This window comes from Notamacropus eugenii, chromosome 4 (assembly GCF_028372415.1).
Source record: "Notamacropus eugenii isolate mMacEug1 chromosome 4, mMacEug1.pri_v2, whole genome shotgun sequence".
Lineage (NCBI taxonomy): Eukaryota > Metazoa > Chordata > Mammalia > Diprotodontia > Macropodidae > Notamacropus > Notamacropus eugenii.
The window spans coordinates 36,644,868-36,666,725 of record NC_092875.1 but is presented as its reverse complement, the minus strand read 5'-3'; the positions used below and the strand labels follow the sequence as shown (position 1 = coordinate 36,666,725).

Genomic DNA, 21,858 nt, shown 5'->3' with positions numbered 1-21,858 from the left:
CTGTCAGACTAAGGCACTTCCAATGTCTATTTTGTTAGATAACCCTATCTCATCAGAAGCCTTGATGTGAGGCAGGGTTAGCCTGTCCACATCAAGAGCTTTTTGTGAAATAAAAATGGCAAACTGAGGCTTGTCATGTTAACAGTGGAGAATCTCTGTCAGAGCAATTGAGAGCTCTTATAAAAATCAAGCCTCTTGCCCTTTGTACAGGATGCGATTTGCAGCTCCCTGAATATCAGAGTTTGGAAAGACCTTATTAATAAGGTCATGCATCCTGTCAACAGTAACCTTAAGAATTCCTTGTACAACATAACCTAATGAGTGGGCATCTAACCTTTGAAACTCTCCAGTGAGACAACCTCTACCTCCAGAGGCAGCCTATCACTGGTGAGCAGTTCTAGTGTGGTTTTTTTAAATTTTATTTATTTTTTTAATGTTCTACAATCACTACCATAAAACTTAGATTTTTACCCCCCTCCCCCCACCTACTCCCCACCACCGCCCTCCCTCCCCGAGACGGCATACAGTTCTACATAGGATCTACACATACTTTCGTATTGGATACGTTTTCACTATAGTGATGCTCTGTAGATGAACTAAAATAAATGGAAGAAATCATATAAGAAATCAGAACATAATACACACACACGATCTGCTGCATTCTGCGAATGAATTCCATAGTTCTTTCTCTGAGTGTGGAAGGCATTTTGCCTTAGAAAACCATTGGGAATTTTTTTTTTTTAAGTTCTTGCGTTATTACGAAGTTCCAGGTCTTCCAGAAAAAACTCTCGCACTCTGTGGTCACTGCTGTGCACAAAGTTCTCCTGGTTCTGCACATTCACTCAGCATCAGATCATATAAGTCCTTCCAGGGCTCTCTGAAGTTTTCTTGTTCATCATTTCTTATGGCACAATAGTACTCCATTACATTCATATACCATAATTTATTCAGTCATTCCCCAATTGATGGGCATCCCCTTGATTTTCCAGTTCTTGGCCACCACTTTAGAGAACTGCTATAAATATTTTTGTACATGTGGGACCCTTTCCCATTTTTATGATCTCTTGGGAGTACAATCCTAGAAGTGGTATTGCTGGGTCAAAGGGTATGCACATTTTTGTAGCCCTTTGGGCATCGTTCCAAATTGCTCTCCAGAATGGTTGGATCAGCTCACAGCTCCACCAACAATGAATTAGTGTTCCAACTCTCTCACATCTTTTCTAACATTTATCATCTTCCTGTTCTGTCATGTTTGCCAATCTGATAGGTGTGATGTGGTACCTCAGAGTTGTTTTGATTTGTATCTTTCTAATCAAGTGATTTAGAGCATTTTTTCATATGACTATAGATAGCTTTAATTTCTTCCTCTGAAAATTGCCTGTTCATATCCTTTGACCATTTATCAATTGGGGAATGACTTGTATTGTTGGTACATTTGACTCAGTTCTCTATATATTCTAGAAATGAGGCCTTTATCTCCGAGATTAGCTGTAAAAAATTCTTTCCTAGTTTACTACATCCCTCCGAATTTTGGTTGCATTGGGTTTGGTTGGAGCAGTTCTAGTGTTAAAAGATTTTTCTTATTTGAGACCCCACATTTGCCCTTTTCTCCTTTGCTTCTGCTCCTCATTTTGTCCTGTGGGGTCAGACAGAACCAGTTTGATTTCTCTTCCGTGGGGTAGCCTTTAGATTCTTGATGACTATTCAGTTCTGCCCCAGAGGCTCAGCATCTCTACTTCTCACAGCTTCATCTCGAGGCTTTCCACTAGACGCTGTCTACGTTGTGCATGTCTTTTCTAAAACGTGAATCCTAGAACTGAACTCAGTATTCCAGACATGGTCTGACCAGTTTACTGCAGGACTTGGACACTGTACTTCTCAATGTAGTCATATCACACTTTGGAATTTGTTAGCCTTCAAAGCCACTAAAAGTTCCAGATCTTTCAGATGAACTGTTGTCTAGCAACTCCCATAATGTATCTAAGTTGAATGACTACTGTTAAAAATGTACATTCCATTTGGCCCAATAGCCAGTCTGGATCTTTGTGACTTTGCTCTAGCTTTCACCTAGCTTTGTCATTAGCAAAATTGCTAAGAGTATTATTGGTGCCTTTCTCTAAGTACAAGGCCTTTGACTTCCTACAAGGCTGACATAAGCAAAAGTAGACACCTCCCCCCGCCAAGACCCAAGACCCCTTTGGGTCCAGCAGTCAGTTCCAAATTCACATCTCTACTTCTTCAAAGACTTTACCAAAAATTTATTTATACAGCACTCCTCTGTTCTAGACTTCTCCAGTGGTTCCCAATAGAGCCCTGCCTTGTAACAAAGGTACAGTTCAGCAAAAAAGAAAAAAAAAAAAAAAAAAAAAAGGTCATCTCTGCAACTGCACTAGCACCTTCCTGCCCAAGAGGTGGTGTGCTGCTTCCCTGGTCCTCTAATGGGACCTGACAATTTTCACCACCTATGACTGTTGAAAACATGGGTCTTGGTGGTCACTATCTCCTCTTTGAGATAAATGTTGACTAACCACCCCTTTAATATCATCTAGAGTTTTGCCCAGAACTAGAATCTGGTCTGTCTTTAGAACTCCTTCCCATACAGTGTTTGTTTTCCCCTTTCCTTTGTCATGGAATAGTGAAGTCTAGAATGAGTAGATCAGAGCCAACCTCACTTAGAGTATGTTTTGCTTTCTAAATTCAACCCAGATTTCAACCTTAGATTGGGCTGCCCAAAAATAAGCCTTCAAATCTATCTAGTTTTGGGGTGACCAACGCCTAACCCTCCCAGCCCTGTCCCCCCAAATCCTATAGTGCCATGTAAGGCTCATCTAGGCTTGTTCATGAAGTTTCAGTTACTGTTAAAGCAGCTGGAGCTTACTACTGGCAAGTTCATGTAGAAGGTAAGGGTTTCTTTTTTTTTGTTGCTCTCTCCTGATCCCTCTGGTCTTCCAAGTCTGTGTCTAGAAAATCAGGCTCCTTCCAGGAATGGCTCTTTGATGGTTACAGTTGCTTTTAAAAGGGAAGGAAGCAGACAAGTTGTCATTTTGTTACCTATAAACTCAAGATCCTGCCCTGACAGCTGCCACAAAGACCATGTATTAGCACCTTGGCAGGATTGGGACAAGAGCCTTTCCCCTTCCACAGACACAGGCTAGTGCAGAGAGGAGACCAATAGTACCAAGGACTTGTCAACCTAGAGGATTCAGAGCTGGAGTCCCAGGAGAAGCTTGCTCTACTGTTGACAAATCAGACTCAGGAAAGGGTTTGTGGTCGCAGGTCCAGCTTCTCCAGGGGACACTAAACATTAGGAAAGAAACTACCATTTACTTCAAGTTTGTAAATACCTTCCAGTAAACAAAGACTGAATTTAAGTAAGGAAGAAGCCTTAAGATGCAGCAAATGTCTCTTCTAGATGGAGCTTAGCAGTAGGCCAGAGAGCAACAAGATTCTGCCCTGTGAGATTCCAACATCTTAATCCAGGGCATCTAAATCTCCAAAAAAGTAAATGTTGGGGAACTATCTCCCTGAGGTGCAAAAACACCTCAGTGCCCTCATAGATGTATGTCCTTATACACAAGTCATCATTGTGGGGATTTTAATGTTTGGTACCTTAAAACACAAACTATTTTTTATGTTCTCCTTTTAAAAAAGCAGAGATTTAAAGTTAGTATTTGGATTAAAATCTTTTTCAGATTTTAGACCTTAGACCCCATCCCCATCCAAAGCACTTGGTAGGTTAGGCTTTTATTTGTGGTTTCATGAACATCTCAACACCACCTGCTCCTGAGCATATTTCTGAAAAACACGGGGAATGGGGAGAACCACTCTGTATTTGTTGCTTGAGATATACAGAACATTTCCAAGTTAAGTGCTGCTTCAAGAAGAGTGGGTGCTAAATTGTTAACACCTCCTTAGTACACTGACTAGATAAAGGGATGCTCTAGGGGCTGTGGGTCTAAAAAGCAGCCAACACTCAAATTAAGAATGCTAGAAAAATGTTTCCAAGATCCCCACAATTCAAAGGAATCTTCTTTTCAAAAGAGGAGTGTTCAGAGCCCTACCTTCCTCATCCATTTTGAGAATGTAAACTGAAGCATGATCCTACATTGAACAGCACACTTAAGTTTCTAAGTTCAGTAAAATACAAAAAGTTTAACATCAAGGTCTTGGGGCTGGATTTTCAGTTGATTTAACATCAGGGCTCTGAGTCAAGTGCTTGCCTACCCAGAAATGCTTATTAAAAGATGAAAAGTGGTAAAAGAGAACATGCCAATTCAAGTTAGTAATTTCCATTTGTTTTTTAAAATAAAAAAAAAAACCTCTTTCTGTAGGCAGGACTACTGGTTCATGGATTTGTTTCTGTAGTTAAGTGGCAAGTGAAGAAAATAATGTTAATTGGCATGATTTGGGTCTTTAGAAGTTCTAAATTATGTGATCTTTTGTACACATACCTCAGATTACATGACCCTGATGACATTTGTAGCTAACAGTTATTTTCAAATTATAGATTTGTTAGAAACTGACCAAGACTGTACACAATAACACACCTGTGTAGACTTGTTTAAAATTTGTAATTTATTCCTAAATTTGAAAGTTAGCAGGACAGCACTGAGGGGAAAACAAAACAAAAACACCTTTACAAGAATGTAATAGGCTAATAAGAATGTTATAGGCTAAAGAAAAAAAAAGTCCTTAACATACAAACTTCTGTAATGACAATACTCTTGATGCAGCCATTGGCAGGAAATGCGTAATCAGAACATAAATTGACATGTTTATTCTAGGGTGCTGGCAGTTTTCTATGTAGACTCATGTTTCTGATTATATTGAATTTAAACACCAGGAGAGCAACAATGTGGAAACTTACATTTATCAATTAGCATTTTAAACACGCTCGACTAAAAGGGTAAATAAATAATCTGCGTGACTACTGCTTACAGTGCACCGCGTTCTCCACTTACGGACACTGATCTTGCTGGAAGGGGGCAGCAGTCGAGTTAAAAATGATGTCGAGGCAATGAAAGGAAGGAGAGCAACAGGCAGGCTGAAACAGTTTATGAACCAATCTGGAAGCTCTTGTTGATGGGAATGGTCCTGGGGACCTTCTACCATCCCTAAATTCCCTCCCAGACTGCCAAAGGAAATGTCACAGAAAAAGTGTTTCCACATCAAACTGAGCAAGATAAACTCTTCTTTCCACAATTCATAATGAAATTAAAAAACAAACAACAAAACAAAAAAGTCCAGCCTTTGAACAGTAATGGTTTCAAATCCTATCTGCTTATTGAAATGCTTTTGAAATTAAACTGTGGGGCTGGATAAGAGACTCTTCTATGACTTAAACACATGCACAGCTCGAACCACATACTGCCGGCAGATGGGGCACTCGCTCATGCGCTTGCCACACTTGGTGCAGGTGACCATGTGGCCACACTCCAGAAGAACACAGTCAATGACTGCATCCATGCAGATCCGGCAGATGTTGTCATCTTCTTCGTCATTGAACTGCATCTTATCTCCATCTGAAAGGCAACCAGAAGTGCAGCCAGATCGTGATCCAGAGCGCCCACAACCCAGCTCACACACGGGCACCTAAGATCAAACCCACACGTGTCTACTTGACACTTCAGCCCAAGACTGTGGTCTTCAACACTACGTTCTAACCACTTCAAGAGGTCACAGCAGTTATCTGGCCTACATTCAGAATCAGAGGAAACTTCAGGTCTGAATAAGGAGATAGGAATATGGAACCAAATTTGAGGGGCCTCTTTCAACAACCATGTAAGCATGGGCATGGATGGCTTAAGAACTAGAATTGGAGAAAAAGCCATAGACAACCTGGTGATGACTAAGTCTGATAGGTCTAATGACCTATTATCTCAGGAACTTAACAGTGTCCAAATACTTTCTGCAGGTTACAGAGATAATAGTGGAATGCTGAATGATTGAGAAATAAAAACTGCCCAAGATGCATGAAATAAGCTTGTGGCTCTCAAGTAACAAATACAAAGTTGTCATAAACTCAAAATTTTTGCATTTCTTGACCACACATTGTATGTGAAGTCATGACTTTTATGGTCTAATTCCCTAGCCACTAAAGGAAGACTGATATAGAGAAAAAGAGTGTTAGATTTGGATTCAGAGGACCTGGGATGATGGAAATATTTCATTTTAAGTTATTCAGTGCCTCGTACTCAAAAATTTCTGTCAGAAAATAGACTCAAGATTTACCAGTTGTGATAATGTAAAATATAGTGACTGGTACTATTACTAGGGTTTTTGTTAATAAGAGTTTTACTTTGGTATGAAAAAAAGGTTTGGGAGAAAGTTTGTTTTCGTATATTCTGGGCAAATTTTGTACCAACTGTCACCAGTTTTCCCCTTAAAAATGAAAGCCTGGAGGTTAGGGGAGTTGTGGGAAGGAAAACAAAACAAACCTACATGATTTTTGATTTTCCTCATTTTCTTTGTACAGTCTGTTCACTCTTTCTACCAGCTCCCACTTTTCACAACAGCCAGAATAGTTGACAAAATTCCGAGCAAGGATTTCCTTCAATTGTCGGACACTCATCCCTTCAACATCTTCAAGACTTGACAGATCAGATAATGAAGCTCTCATCCGCTTTCTAGAAAGTCCAGGAGTCTACAAACACAGACAGCATCCTTTATGTTGCACTCTAGGGTAAAACTAGTGTGGCACCAGACTGCTCCAGCACAGAGGCAGTTTAACATGCTGCTTGAACTGCAAACCTCAAAACCCCCAAGCATGGGAAGGCAGCTTTCTTCCCCACCCACCAATTCTAGCCTGCCAAAGGTAACCCTAAGTTTTACATGTATGGGAGGGCTCCCTCACCTCTTCGGCATTTTCTTCATCATCTTCTGTGTTTGTTGAAGGCGTTTCACCTTGTCCCTGTGCACATAATGAATCTGATCAGGACCAAAAAGACACTTTCCTAACAAAACTCAGGCCATCACGTTAGTATCTGAAAAGCACTTTTCCCACACAGTAAGAAAATGTCTTCTCTAAAAAGCACTAAAGTCTCCCATGTTCTGGATGCTTTTTGATTCTAGACACAGAGAGCACCCATATGCTAAATTCTTATGATTCCATGCACTGGTGCTACTTCTCCCTACAAAGTTAGCATATTCCTATGTATTTAAAGAACCCATTTCACTTTAAAATAAAGGCTTGTTTTCATGAAAATTCAGTAAAGTTCTGTGTAAGTAGAACAACCAAGGAATTGACAAAACCAAAACAGTATCCACTGAGGAGGGTCCAACAGCATTATTTTGCCAAAGAATATTATTACAAAGATAAGAAATGGCCACTTTAACTAAAACGCAGGTGCTGAAAGGAATGGATACTAGAGGAAATTTAAAAGCCCTGTCCTACAGGGACACCCCAAAAGGAAATTTCCTAATACTCTCTTATTCATTAAAGACTAGTTGACAGACAGCTGAAACTACTTGGTTTTTTGGTTAATGCTCAGAAGCAGGGCCTTCAATTTCCATTAAGATGAATTTCCCATTCTCTAATATCTGCCATGAGCCCACTGAGTAGTAGTAATAATAAAACCTCTAATTAGGAACAGGCAGAAATTAATCTAAAAAAACTCAGCCCTCTTCCTGTTGTCTTTACATCCTTCTCTTACCCTTTAAAAGCAGTTTTGTCTTTTCCTCTTCTCTCTAGAGCTCTGGTCCTGTATTTATTTACTACTGCCAACTGGATATTATTATCAGGTCTTCAACATTCAAAACAACTCATCCCCCTCCCCCATCTCCTAAACCTACTCTTCTGTTGATGTGCCCCAGTCTTCCAGTTACCCAAGCTCATAAGGAAGGTGTCATCTTTAACTGTTTCCCTCCCCACAGCCAAATGCCAAATCTTGGGAGATTCTAGTAAACTATCTCTAGCATTTATCCCTTCTCAACTCCCACTGTACCATTTTCAGAGGCCTTCCATTTCAACTGAACTCTTGTAATAATGGCTTCATATAAACCAATCTTCCTCCTGCTAGTCCAGGAACTTTAAAAATGTTGCTAAATATATTTAAATATAGTGTTTTATCTTATACTTTTAAAATCTGAGAAGGAGTCCATAGATTTCACCAGATTGCCAAAGGGGACCATAACACACAAAAAGTTAACTCCTGCTCTGATCAATATATCCTTTCTGCCATCCACGATGTTGCTTAAATAATTTTCCTGATGCAATGAATCGATCAAGTTTTGCTTACTTTGCTTACTTAAAAAATAAAAATGGACCCTAGCATTCAGTGCTCTTCACACACAGGTTGGTCCCTGACCTGTTTTTTCAGCTTTTTATCTCATTATTACTCCTTTGCATTCTCAACAGTTATTTAACCTTCCCTTTGTCCCTTGGTACCTTTCTCACTGTGTCTCTGCTTATATCCCATCCCCATGACAGACTTCATCCTTGTCTTCTGGGACCGTTCTTTTTGATGACCTTTGACATCCACTATGGGTGATCGTGTTCATTCTCTTCATGTGTCAAAAATGTTCCTCATTGAGGATTTCTCATAGCACTTAACTCTCTTTTGAAAATCAGTTAACTGTGTCTGACTCCCTCAATTAAAGCCTGGAGAACAACAGGCCTAAGGTTTTTCTCATAATACCTTTGCAAGTTTGTTGAATGACAAAATGTTACTAAGATTATGGAGCACAGTATTTAAGATAATTTTTGAGGATAAGCCAACTTCTTTTGGCCCTAGTTCACTCACTTTAAAATGAAGGGCGCATAGAATGAAATGATTTCTAGAAATTCCAAACTTTAGAAGCATCAATTTGTATATATAAATTGATAAATCTACTCATTCTGCTAAATCTTCTGGGAATCTCTACTGAGCAACTTTGCTAAAGACATAAAACTAACTTTCCTTAAATACTAATTTAGAGTATTACTGTATTACCTCTCCCCCCAGTTAATGTGAATTAGTGAGGCAACCAAAGCAATGTTACCTTTCACTGGTGAATTTGTAGAAGTTTTCTATAATACTTGGCACATCTACACATATTTAAATTCCACAAACATATTCATTCTGCACTATCCATGTGTTGCCATTAATTCAACACCTCCAGGAAATGGTAGAGAATGTTCTTCTCATTTAAAATATATAAGCTGGGATACAAGGGTATAATCACTTAATCTTAATCCTGACACCTTCATTAGCATGCTATTAAAAAGCCTCAAATTTGCTAAAATACCCAGACTAAAAAATCAAGAAAATATGGAATTGTACTATTCTGCACACTTAAAGCTTTTGTTTACTACTTTATCTTAAGATAAGATCCTCCTTGGGCCCTTCCTACTCAAATAATGGACAATGAAATAATCTTAGGTGAACTTTCTACCTAGAAATATCACAAAGATTCAAAAACATCCATGTACTTCTAGAAATTAGCCCCAAGTCTGTTACCTGTGAAAGTGCTGCAGGGCCTGAGTTTCCTCTTTGGCTTGCAAGGTCTCCCTGCGATGAAGACATTGTTGGAGAAGGGACTGGGTATGTTGAAAAAAATGGATGTGTAAAAAAGCCGGAAGTCTGTGACCTTGAAGAATTCAGGCTGTGTGTGTCCATGTCTTCCTCAGGGCCCAATCCATGATGGCACAGTACAAGATCAACCAAGTCTGCTTTCTCTCGGCAAGTGTCTATTGGTATATTTCGAAGAATGAGATACTGCCTCAGATCTTTGACTTTCAGTCGCATTAACTGAGGGCGCTGAAAGGCAGTTTCTTGTAACAAGTGACAAGTACAACATCTTCGGAAATTTTCTTGTATGACTGAACAGACAGAACAAAAATCCTTCTTGCAGTCACAACATACATGCTAAAGAAATGGACCGGAAAGAAACCATTTAATTATGGATGCCAGACCATCAACTCCCTTAATCCTTGCTTGTTTTTCTTGCATTAGCAGTTCTTAATATCAGTATACTACATGGCCATTGTTATGAAGCACTCTATGTCACTGACCCATCTTTCACAGGTCTTTAAATGATAAGAGAGTTAGCAACACTTGAAAACAAATAGTTGAAATGATCTAGGTTCACAGAAGTCCAATAAAGATACTTTTAGAAAACCATACAAGCCTGTATTAATGAATTCAAACCTTTCCACCCCCAGCACAAACATATAATTAGCAGAGAGCACAGCTGACACCACCAAGTGGAGAAAGAACAGTGAGAAACTTTTATCCTGGGTCTTTTCATAGAACATTTATTCCTAGTTAAAGAAAGATGTGAACACCACAGTGAGAGTGAATAAAGGAAGAAGGCAATTGATCCTTCAAGGTTAATCCTAGGAAATAGGGAATCCTGCTAATACAATAATCTGTATCTTTTCATAGCCTTAATCACTTTCAAAGCTATTTCTACATCTCAGCTTACAGAGACAGTAGTTAAAGAAATGCAATCATTTTTTTCCTGTTAATTGTGGTGTTTCCACAAACTAATAATATTTCTTAAAGAAAAAAAATTAAGATATGAACATGTGAGGACCCTCAAAAAGGACAGTTAAAGTTACTTTGCAATATGAAAAATGTTCTGAAATTAGAACAGCAGCTACTTTCTTTTTTTATGACCCTTTATGTAATACTTAATACCAATGGATGATTTAGAAAAATTGACAACACAGTAATACTACAATAACTCGACAAATCTGAGAAAAAGTTCAAACCTTTTGAGTAAGGGCACAGGCATTTTGTACAATTAGATCAATGAGGAGCCTTGCTGCCCTGACTGAAGAGAACACAGATCTCTATGAAAACAATTCATTCTTCCTTAGACAAAAGCTGTAGTGTAACTGCTTAAGCCATGTGATTCCTGGGTACCAGAGCAAGCTGTGAAAGTCAACAGGCAAGTTTCACAACTGATTCAAGGTGGCATCAGCCTCAGCTTACCCATACAATAAAATATAAGTGCCTAGGCTTTTTTAAACCCCTTCTAGTTCTGAGAACTTTACTAAACAAAAAGGTAACAACCTTGAAGTAGTTCACAGTTTCATGTAAAGGAATTTGCCTGTTACCTGATTTAAAGTATTAAAGACTGGTATTTTTAAAAAAACATCAATAAAACTCATACCTTTTTTCTAAATACTGAAAATGAAAGTCCACAAGCTTTGCAAACTATATTAGCTCCTCCGGTAGCTGCTGGTGGGTACGTGGAAAAGTCAGTGTTTGGTGCAAATCGGAATGGGCCGGTACCTCCCCCAAATCCAGACTGTTGGCCTCTGACTGCTCCAGTCCCCATGACTTCATTTAGCAACCCACAGCACGAAGCCCACATAGATGTGGCACCCGCCTGAAAGAAACCACCAGACAGCTAGTAAATTCATCTCAAAGTACTTGTAAGCCTCAGTTATCTGGACACCTGTCTGGAAATGAAGCACCAAGATTTAAGCACCAAGATTTCTCACTTTATTAATAGAAGTCTTCCTAAAATGTATTACATGCTTCTTTACCATTTTAAAGAATAAACAATTTAAATTTTTCTTAAAGTTGTAAGGTTATCATTATGATTATTTTATTTGCTCAAATAGAGTAAAACGCTCAGTAGCTACTAAGAGGACGACTTACCTTAATACTGGGGGCCACTTCTTAGCTGCTATGTGCCTGCATGTAGCAGCCCCCTCTCATTCCAGTTCTTGCCCTGTCTTAGCAATTTGTTGTTGGGCTTAGAATCCAGATAACACAGCTTTTTAGAACTGTGTGTAAAGAAAGAGCTCATTAACTTTGAGCAAGAGTCTGAAGGTCTTCCATATTAGTATGTATAGGCTTTGTGACATTTATGGTGGCTGTTCAGAGGTGGTTTTTGGCTCCATTTCCTGGTAAGGCTGCCAGAAAATTGAGTTCTTAATGCAGTTCTATGTATCATCTGAACCAAGCAGGGAAGTCACAGGTCAACAGTATGGGGAAGAGGCACAAAACAATGGGAAACCAGCCATACCCAGAAGCTACTTCTGAGACCTCCAAATTATAGGACGGCATCTGGGATTGCCTGCTAATCTGTGTTACATAGCACTTGCTGTATACAATCTCATTTGATCTCCACAGCTTCATCACAGGTCATCTATCTAGTGCTGTCTCAGGGTGAGAATACAGAAGTACAGAAAATTTTCCTTCAGGAAAGGTTCCTACAGAACTTTTCCTGAAGGTGCCCAGGGCTCAGGCCTCATGTGTCACCTCTGAATACACTGACCCTCTTCTCTATACAGTGCTGCCTCTGAGTTCCGGGATGATTTCAAAAGGGCTGCCACTTCCTTTGTAGCTCCATCATTTAATACAATGCCTGACACATTGTAGGTGCTTAATAAATTCTTATTGACTTAATACAAAAAGTGCTCATATAAATAATAGTGATGACATCAATGCCTCAATCCCAGGATTGTGAAGACCAAATGAGATTTCTAAAGCACTTACCACAGTGCAAAGCACATAGCAGGCTCTTAATAAATGTGTAATGAATTGAATTCTAAAAGAGATAGCTTAGTGGCACAGTGATAAGAGCATTGGACCTGAGTCACAAAGACTTAAATTCAAATGTGGTTTCAGACATTTACTAGCTGGGTAAATCACTTAACCTGTCTGCCTTGGTTTCCCTATCTGTAAAACATGGAAAATCATAGCAACTATCTCCTAGGGCTGTGAGGTTCAGCTATGCAAATCTTAAAACACCATACAAGAGCTAGCTACATAAAAGAATATTTACTGTGATGGATAGATGTACCCTGTTTAAAGCAAACTAGATATATTAAATTATGATTTTAAAATATAATTAGGGGATGATTTTCTTAACAAAAGGATCCTATATTTTCCAGACAATTCCCTGTAAGATTTAGCCTAGAGAAAACTTAGCAGGGGGTTGAGATCTTAAGTCTATTTTTAAACATTTAAAGGACTGTCTCTAGTAGAAAAGAGATTATTTTTCAGTTTGGCCCTACAGAATAACCTTAAAGAGCAACGGGTTGGGTAGAAGCTGTGGAAGCAAAGTTAGGCTTCATGCCCAACAAACATATCCACTGGAAGGGCCAGATGCTCCAGGAAGAAGTGAGTTTCTTCTCACTATTTGTAGTGGACAATGTCTTTTCAGATATGGGTTTGACTTGATGGTCTCTGAATATAGAAAGTTTCTCTAATGCTTTTGAGAAAAGACTGGTTTTCTTAAAAATCTATGCACACTCTTTCAAGTACATCTATTGTTTACAGTTACAGGTATAGTTCTATCACCTCTCTCCCCAAGAAGCTCGGAGTTATTCAGTCTGTGAAAGTTTCCACCGTGGGCAGACTTTCCTGTCCACTTAGCCTCTAAAGAGCTGTTGCATTTCATATGTGATTACTGTTTCCTGCATCAAGGTTCTTTGAAAGCAGGGTCTATTACTTTTATTTTTTTAAACAAAAACACCTAGGGCAAAAGTTCTTAACCTTTTTTTTTCTTTTGTATCATGGATGTCATCAGTCTGATAAAACCTTCTCAGAATGCTTTTAAATGCATAGGGTTACAAGGTAAGCAATTATCTTGAAAGTTATCAAAATAGTTTTGGATTTTTTAAAATCCACACATAAGTTCACAGACCCCTGCGATTAAGAACCCCCTGCTCAATAGCATAATGAAAGAAATTCCAGGCATTTTGAGCTGAAAAGAGATCTAGTCCAACCCCTTTTCTAAAGACAAGGAAACTTCACAAAGTCCAGAGTTTAAACAATTTGCAGGAGCTCAAATAGGAAGTTTCAGAGTTGAGATATGAACCCAGCTGTGACTCAACATCAGTGTTTTTCACAATATAATTCCTTCACTTCATAAGAAGCAAAGGTTGAATAGGAGCAAAGATTAACTACTGAAAGGACACATTTTTTACGTCATAAAGGAATCTTGGTAATTTTTCCTTCCTTGATGCAGTGTTCTTAGGGATTCAGGGACACTGGTAGATTCTACTGCCTTTTGGAAATACTCAAGACTACATTCTGCTTGCCCTGTCTGAGGTGTGACCTATGGCAGAAGCATATAAAACTCATTCCACTTCCTTTTTTAGAGAAAGAAGTTGTTTTTTTCCCTTAGCCTCAGGTTCTTTTGGATTAGATAGAAATCTAGCAGTACTTAATCAAAATCCAAGAAAGCAGTGCCCTAACCTTGATCTCATGATCAAAACTCAATTAAGAAGTACTGACTGTCTTCCTGAAATGAATCCTATGATCAGATATTGTAACTGGAAGGGGTCTTAGAGGCCCTCAAATCTACCCCAATTTTACAGATGAAGAAACTATGACACAAGTAAGTCAAATGACTTGTCCAAGGTCACACAGCTAGTGTCGGTGGCAGGATTAGCTATGGGTTTTCCAGACTGCAAGGTCCAGGGCTCTAACGAACCACCCAGCACACATGCCTTGCACATAACAGGCTCATGATAAATGCTTGCTGAGTGGTTAAAATTGGTGAACCCCTTGTGGAGAATTTACAGGAGAACATGGACAAGAATCCCACAGGATGCCAAAGTATGGATGAGGTGTACTCTGGGACATCACTGGAAAGAGGAGCCACATTAAATAAGAGCAGCAATCCACTGAAGAACCTGAAAATACTACATCTGGAAGTTACAACCAAGCAGTATGGTTAACAAAAAAACGAGCAAAAGGAATTTCAGTTGGGAAAGGATTATCAAGTCCCATTCACTACCTAAACAATTTTTACAAAAATATTCCTAGCAAGTAACCTATCAGAGCAGCCCCATTCCACTTTTGAACTAATCAAGTTAATTTACGTATTAAAGAAAAAAGTTCTTTGTGATGGCCTCTTCAGAAGCATTATTTCCTCCTTCTACCTTTTCCCTAACATGGAAATTCTGGGTTCCAATAAGTACAATAAAGACCTTAAGCAAATTAGGAGAGGCCTCAAAGAACATTCCCCTTTGAGATTAGCACAGATACTCAGTGAGTGTCTTTCTCCCCCAGGTAATGGGATTCTAAATACAACCTTACAGAGTGAAACCACAGTAGCCAATATGTTGCACCATAATCTTGAGATAAAATATGTTAAAAAGCTCTGTTAGATCTTGTAGTGAAAATCAAACTACTTGCCCCTGGAACTAGAACTCTATTATTGTTTAAATCTGATGTGGAAGGTTAAACAATTTGCAAGCTGGAGGGAAGGCCCCTGGTGGCTCTACTTCCCAAGCTACACTGCAAGTTCTCTAGTCTCTAAGGGTTCTCTCTTTAAAGCAATTCTTTAGAAAAAATTTTAGATAAAAGGAATAAAGTATTTCTTCAGGTAGCCTCAAATCAGACTGTCCCATATTATTATCACTGCCCTGAACAAAAGCGTATTCCACAGCAAGGACAACAATGGAAGCTTTTTCTGAGAGAGACAGAGCCAGTCAGATAGTTTCGAATTTTAAATTTTGTTTATGGGCACGTGATCGAATGTGGCTTTATAATCTTGCATAAAGGATATTTCAAAACTTTTTCTTAAAAAAGAGTCCATTTCATGTTTTTAATACAGTCCTGATATCATTAGAGCAGGGTTCTTAAAACCCTGTGTCTTGGACCCCCCTTTTTGGAATAATGTTTTAATGCATAAAGCTGCTAATTTAAATATATAAAATATGTTGGATCACAAAGGAAACCAATTATACTTTAATAAAGATGTAATATTTCTCCTATTCAAGTTCACAGACCCCTTCAAATCTACAAATCCTTTGTGGAGTTCCACAGACTCCGAAATTAAGAACCCATGCATTTAGAGATAAACCCTTTTAGTGATTCTACCATAAACACTACCAAACTTAAAGGAAATGGGGAAAAATAGTTTGTTGTAGTTATATGAAATTAAATAATACTACAGAACAATAGGAGGAAGTTGCAGTTTGGGTCTATGACCAAATCCAGGAGGACATTTACAATCTAAGACCTCTACCCGCATTTGTAAAGTTACTTAACTGGCTCCAAACTCAATTAAGAATAAGGCACAGTAACATCCTATGTAATTATTTTAAAGAGGTCATTCAAATTCAGAAACAGAAAGAAACCTCAGAATGGGGAAAAGGTAGGACTACAGGAATCTCTATGTCATCCAAACCCAATGCTCCAAAATACAAATCCAATGCTGTTAACCTAACAAAATGAGAAATTCTAAAATATAGCACTGCTATGAATTAAATGTTATTTACAGGAGAGAGGCAAAGATTTCAAGTTAGTTACATTCCTCAGAGCATTTATTAAAGATGAACAAAGAAGACTCTAAAGATGGTAACTAATATTTTGACCCTAACTAGCAACACCTGAGAAAACTATCCTACCAAGTAGAAGGGTTTATTTTTAAAAGGTATTATTATTAGGTGAAGAAATTCCAAAAATTCAATAAATATCTATTGTGTCTATCATATACAGTACTCAAGGCATATAGAACAACTGTTAACCAAAACATCCTGCTAGTATTAAAAGAAACAAGTACCTAATACGTACATACTAAGTGCTTAATAAATGAATGCTTTCTCATTCATTCAGCAAATGCTAGACTCAAAATTTTTGTTTTTTCACAAAGTCATTTGGAAATGAAAATTCCTACAGACAGACATTAGTATTAACAACTTAATGAATTTTCACACAGGCTATTTAACTCTCAGAAGGTATACTACAAAATTCTGAGTGCTATGTTACTGCAGATGATAGAAAACAAGTAATTTTAAGGTAACTTTTAGTTACCCAGCATAATATTCACAAAATAAACTTGCCAGTCACACATACACACTAACTTCAAAACACAGCAGACCTTGAACTAGGCACAAGAATTCAAGAAAAACAGCTGCTGAGAAGAAACAATAGATGATTCACCCCCATTCTGCCACACTATTGTTACATTAATCTGTATAGTATTCTTTGCTGAGGAATTATGGCACATCAATGTTACCCACAAATGTCTTCTGAAAACTGCCAGTGAGGAGCAACCCATTATCAACTAAGGCAGTTTTCTCTTAACCATGGTCAGAGATAAATATATAGATCTAGCACCAGAAGGCACCTCAGAGGCCAACATTCTCATTTCACGAGAAACAGAGGCCCAGGGAGTGAGTTACCTAGCTGCACAAGGTCACACTGAGACTAGGCTGCACAGTCAAGATTTAAATTTAGGTGTTAAAACTCCACGTCCAGGGCTCTTCCCATTTTAACATACTGTCTCCTTGTTATATTTGTGAGGCTGTACAGCATAGTGGATAGAGTGCCAGCCTTGGAAGTGGCAGATGTTTGGTGGTTAAGGAGCATGAGTAAGTACCTTTTCAGTGTCTTAGAGACACTACTCTAAAACTCTTAAGTTACAAATGAATTGTCCATCTGTCTAGCTGGGAGTTTCCATAAGGATGAAATCAGAAGTCTAGTGGATACTGATAACAGATGTGGTTGGGTAAGAACCACCACAATCATGTAAGAATAGATACAAGAGCTATGTTTAATTAACATGACATTCCAATTTAGTTTAAAAATCCTGCTCTATATGGGAAGAAAAATAGCTGCCCATCAATTTAAGGATATTAGAAAATTATTTTAAGACAGTAATAACTAAAAATGTACTGGAAAGAGAAAGACATATTGTTGGTGGCTCTGTGAACTGGTCCAACCATTCCCCAAAACAATTTGGAACTGTGCTCCAAAAGTTGCTAAACTGTACATACTAGATTCAGAGTATGACCCAACGATACTAGTACTAGGCCTTTACTCCAGAAGGATCAATTTGTACCAAAATATTTATAATTACGTTGGCTGCTGTTTTTTTATACCCCTCCCCAATGTAAATCAAGCAGGTGCCCACCTTTTGCAAAATGGCTAAACACACAAGAGCATATGAATCTAACAGACTGTTTTGTGATAAGAAATGACAAAATGAACCATTTCAAAGAAAAGCAGGAATGCTTTTATGATCTAATGCCAAGTGAAGTTAAGCAGACCAGGACAATTTATGCAAATACAACATTATGGAGAAAAACACTATGAAAAGACTTTAGAGCTGATGAATGCAGTGATAAACCACAAGTCCAGAGGAACGAAAATTAACCGTGACACCCACACCCCGTGCTAGAGACGATGGACTCAAAATCTAGAATGACACACACATCTGAACACTGCTAAAGTGGGTATGTGTCTCTACTGGGCTATGCACATCTGCTGTAAGAGTTCTTGTTTTGGGTGTTTTGGGGAAGGAGAGAGGAAAAGATAATGCTTAGAAAAACAAATTAAAAAAACACCACCACTAAAAGTCATTTCCGGGGCAGAATTGCAAGGGGTTTAGTCAACTGCCCAATAGTTTAAAGTCATTTCAGCTTCACCGAAAAGAGTACTTGTTTGGGTGAATGCCCACGTTATAATTCCTGTAGTTAGTACTGCTGAAATGAGTACGCCCAAAAGCTGATTATTATCCCTTACCAGCCAATTCATAAATAATTAGGCAGTTCAACAAACGTTCTACATACAGTAAACTGCTCTAAGACACAGATCCTGAAAAGCCCCGTTTCACAAAAACTGAAATGTAAAGAAACTTTGCTCATGATTACCGGTTAGCAAGTCTAGGATTAGGCAGAACTTTATACTCTTTGGGTTTTTTGGGAGGTCAGGGGGCAAAGTTCAAGGACAGAAGTATTTAACCTGCTTCTGAAGTGTGTCCAGTTAGCACCTCTGGATTACAATTATTAAGAAACAAGAAAAATTATTAGTAGGAAAAAAAGAACTACTTTAATTCAGTTTCCAGAGGAAGTGCTAAAAACAAATAAGATTTCAGAAAAAAAACAAACACCAGAATGTCCTTAAACCCCAATCTTCCTACACTTTCTAGACGTCCTGAGGCAGTGCGGACTCAGTTCAGTGCGGTAACTTAATCGCGCTCTCTCTTCGCTGTTCTCCAACCCCGAAGTCTCCGTAACACGTTGGCTGAACAGCTCTCAACCTTCGGGGTTTCGTTCCTCCGAAACCACGGGCCCGTCCCTTCCTCGCGCCCTGCGGACGAGCGTCCGACTCCCCGGGCGCGAACAAGCTGCGAAGGCAGGCTGCGGACAGACTGCAGGCGCTGCGCTGGGCTCCAACGGTCAGGGCCACGGCCCTTCGCCCTTCCGCCCCGGCTCTCCACCACCCTCCACGTCGCCCCGGCCACCCGCACGGACAACTCCGGAGCCCCGGGCGGCTTTGCGAGACCCCGGGCCGCCCGCAGGGGCGCGGGCTGCCAGCGCCCCGGGTCCGACCCCCGCGGCCGGCGGCGCCTCTGCGGCCCCCAGGGAGGGCTGAGGGGCTCGGCCGGGGACGGAGGAGGGTCTCCCGAGGGGGCCGGCTCACTCCCGCTCCGCGCGAGCCCCCGGCGAGCCGTGGGAGGCGGCCCCTCCGCGGAGGGACGGCCGGCGGACTCCGCGGAGACCGGCGAGAGGGCTGGTCGGCGCCGCCGGCCCCGCTTCCTGCTCGCCCCCCCTCCGGAGGGAGTCCTCTCACCTTCATGGCCGCAACCGCCTCTCCTCGGTCGACTTCACGGGAGAATTCAGCACCATAGCAGCCCCCGGCCAGTCACCGTCCTCCCGTCCCTCCCAGGGCCAGGGTGACGGAGACGACCACCGCTCCAGCCACGGCTCCGACGCCTCCTGCTCGGAGGACCGCTCGGTTGTCTACGGAGGAAGCGTCGGCGGCGGCGTCGCCACGTAAGGGGCGTGGGGGTACGCTAGGAGAGGACTGGAAAAGACCAGCAGGGGGAGGGGGAGCGAGGGCCGAGCGGCGGTCGAGGCGGCCAATCCAGGGGCAGAGCCCGAAGGGGACCGGCCTTGAGAGCCAATCAAGCATAGGAAAAGGGGAGGGTCCGCATCCAGGTATGAGTTGGGTATGCGTTGGGCGGGGAGGGGGAAAAGGGAGGGGAGGAAGAAACCATTCCGCCACGGGGGGGAGGGGGGAGAGGATTTCACCAGAAAGGAAGAAAAAGAGCTCCTTAGTCATCTTTCTCCCGAAGTAAGGGCCGCCCCTCCCTTCCAGAGCTGGGTGATGACGTCAGCCTGGGGAGGAGGAAGGGAAAGGAAAGGCGCGAAAGGGAGAGCGGAATTCGAAACGACTCTAACGGTCGTAACGGCCCCTGGCGCGGCGCGTGCCCAGGCCCACGCTCTTCTTTGGCCGATCGACGTCCCTCCGGGCCCTCCCCCCCGGGTCAGGAGGGCAGAGGGGCCTGCAAGGCCCGGAGTGACTCATTGGGGCTCCCTTCCCCCGGGCCTGGCACACCAGAGGCGCTTAATAAATGCCCAGATGGGGACTTCTCAGGGCCCTGAAGAAGCGCCTGCTGTGTGCAGGCCCTGGCCCAGGGGCCGCCCCTCCCCCTCCTAGGCCCCCGCTCGTCGCTTGTGGGGCTATCCCTTGGGGGGCTGCCCCAAGCCGCCGCTCTGCTCCCTTCCAGTCCGGGCTCTGCCGCCCACGCGGTTCCGTGACCGCAGCCCATTGTGACACGGCCGTGACCAGGGTTCTGCGAGCTCGGGCCACGGAGCCTGCGTTCTGGGAGGCCCCCAAGCCGCCGCGCCCTGGCCCCCCCGGGGGTGCCTCGGCCCCCCTCTGTGCCCAGGCCCCTTCCCGACACACACTACAGGGTTCAGAAACAAAGCTTCAGTTCTACAGTCAAGACTGAACCCCTGCAGAGGGCCGGAACAGCCCTGAGTCACCCGAATCCATTCTGCTGTACCCTGGAGAACCATTCCCTAAAACCCAACAATCCATTTTGATCTGCTCCTTCTAAGGATTCTCCTTTTAATCTGGCTAAAGGTGAATCTTTCGGAATTAACTGAAGGGGCTGTTGGTCTGACCATTGACCTGACCAGGCGAGAAGCACTTATGATGTGCCAGGCACTGGGGATACGAAGTCCAAGAACGAACACAATACATACAGGGACAATGTGGGAGAGAAGCCACTAGTGTTAAAGGGGATCTTGAAAGGCTTCCTGCAGGTCGAATTTTAGTTGGGACTTAATGGAAGCCAGGGAGGTCAGCAATCAGAATAGAGGAGGGGAAGAATTCCAGGCATAGGGGAAAACCAGAGAAAATGCTCAGTCCTATATGCCACAATCAAGGGTCCAGTCCCTGCACAGAAGAGAAGGTGTCCAGGAGTAAGTTGTAAGAAGGCTGGAAAAGTAGGAGGGGCCTGGGCTACGAAGGGCTTTGAATGTCAAGCAGAGCATTTTGTAGTTAATCCTGGAGTCCACAGATGCCACTTTGAGGAGGGTGACAAGAAGATCAATTTGACAGTCGAGTGGAGGATGAACTGATCTTTAAGGAGAGTAGTATTCCAGGTTATGTGGCAAGAGGAGGTTATCCCCCAGGAGTTCAAGGATGCCTCCACTGTCCATCTCTATAAAGGTAAAGGGAATAGATTGTCTTGCGACAATCACAGGGGGGTCTCTCTCAGTCATTGCTGGCAAAATTCTTGCCAGAGTCCTCCTTAATAGGCTGATCCTTCACCTGGAAGATGGTCATATACTTGAGAGCCAGTGTGGCTTCAGAAAGAGCCGAGGAACAGTCAGTATGATTGTTTGCTGCCCAACAACTCCAGAAGAAATACCAGGAGCATTTGTGGATCTGACCAAGGCCTTTGACACCGTTAGTCGTGAGGGCTTATGGAAAATTATGTCAAAATTTGGTTGTCTGGAGAAGTTCTTCAGTATTGTACGTCAATTTCAAGACAGCATGTTTGTCCAGATTCTGAATAGTGGACAATGCTCTCGTGCCTTCCCAGTCACCAATGGAGTGAAACACGGCTGTGTGCTTGCTCCCATGCTTTTTAGCATGATGTTTTCAGCCATGTTGTCAAATGTTTTCAATGAGGCCAAACACAGCATCAAGGTCAACTACCACA

At 41.5% G+C, this 21,858-nt stretch overlaps 1 protein-coding gene across 2 annotated transcripts; it reads right to left on the bottom strand.

The window, feature by feature from the left end:
* Nucleotides 1-4,552: 4,552 nt before the first annotated feature.
* On the bottom strand, nt 4,553-19,944 carry RNF34 (ring finger protein 34). 2 transcript variants are annotated; one of them, XM_072600522.1, is made up of 6 exons: nt 19,473-19,944; nt 11,098-11,316; nt 9,438-9,845; nt 6,854-6,910; nt 6,442-6,643; nt 4,553-5,522 (listed from the first exon to the last, which is right to left on the bottom strand). In XM_072600522.1, exons 1-6 carry the CDS (start codon nt 19,476-19,478, stop codon nt 5,332-5,334), a joined length of 1,083 nt encoding a protein of 360 aa, XP_072456623.1. In that variant the 5' UTR covers nt 19,479-19,944; the 3' UTR covers nt 4,553-5,331. The 2 variants fall into 2 exon arrangements, with proteins under 2 accessions (XP_072456623.1, XP_072456624.1); XM_072600523.1 differs by lacking the exon at nt 6,854-6,910.
* Between the last annotated feature and the right edge of the window lie 1,914 nt (nt 19,945-21,858).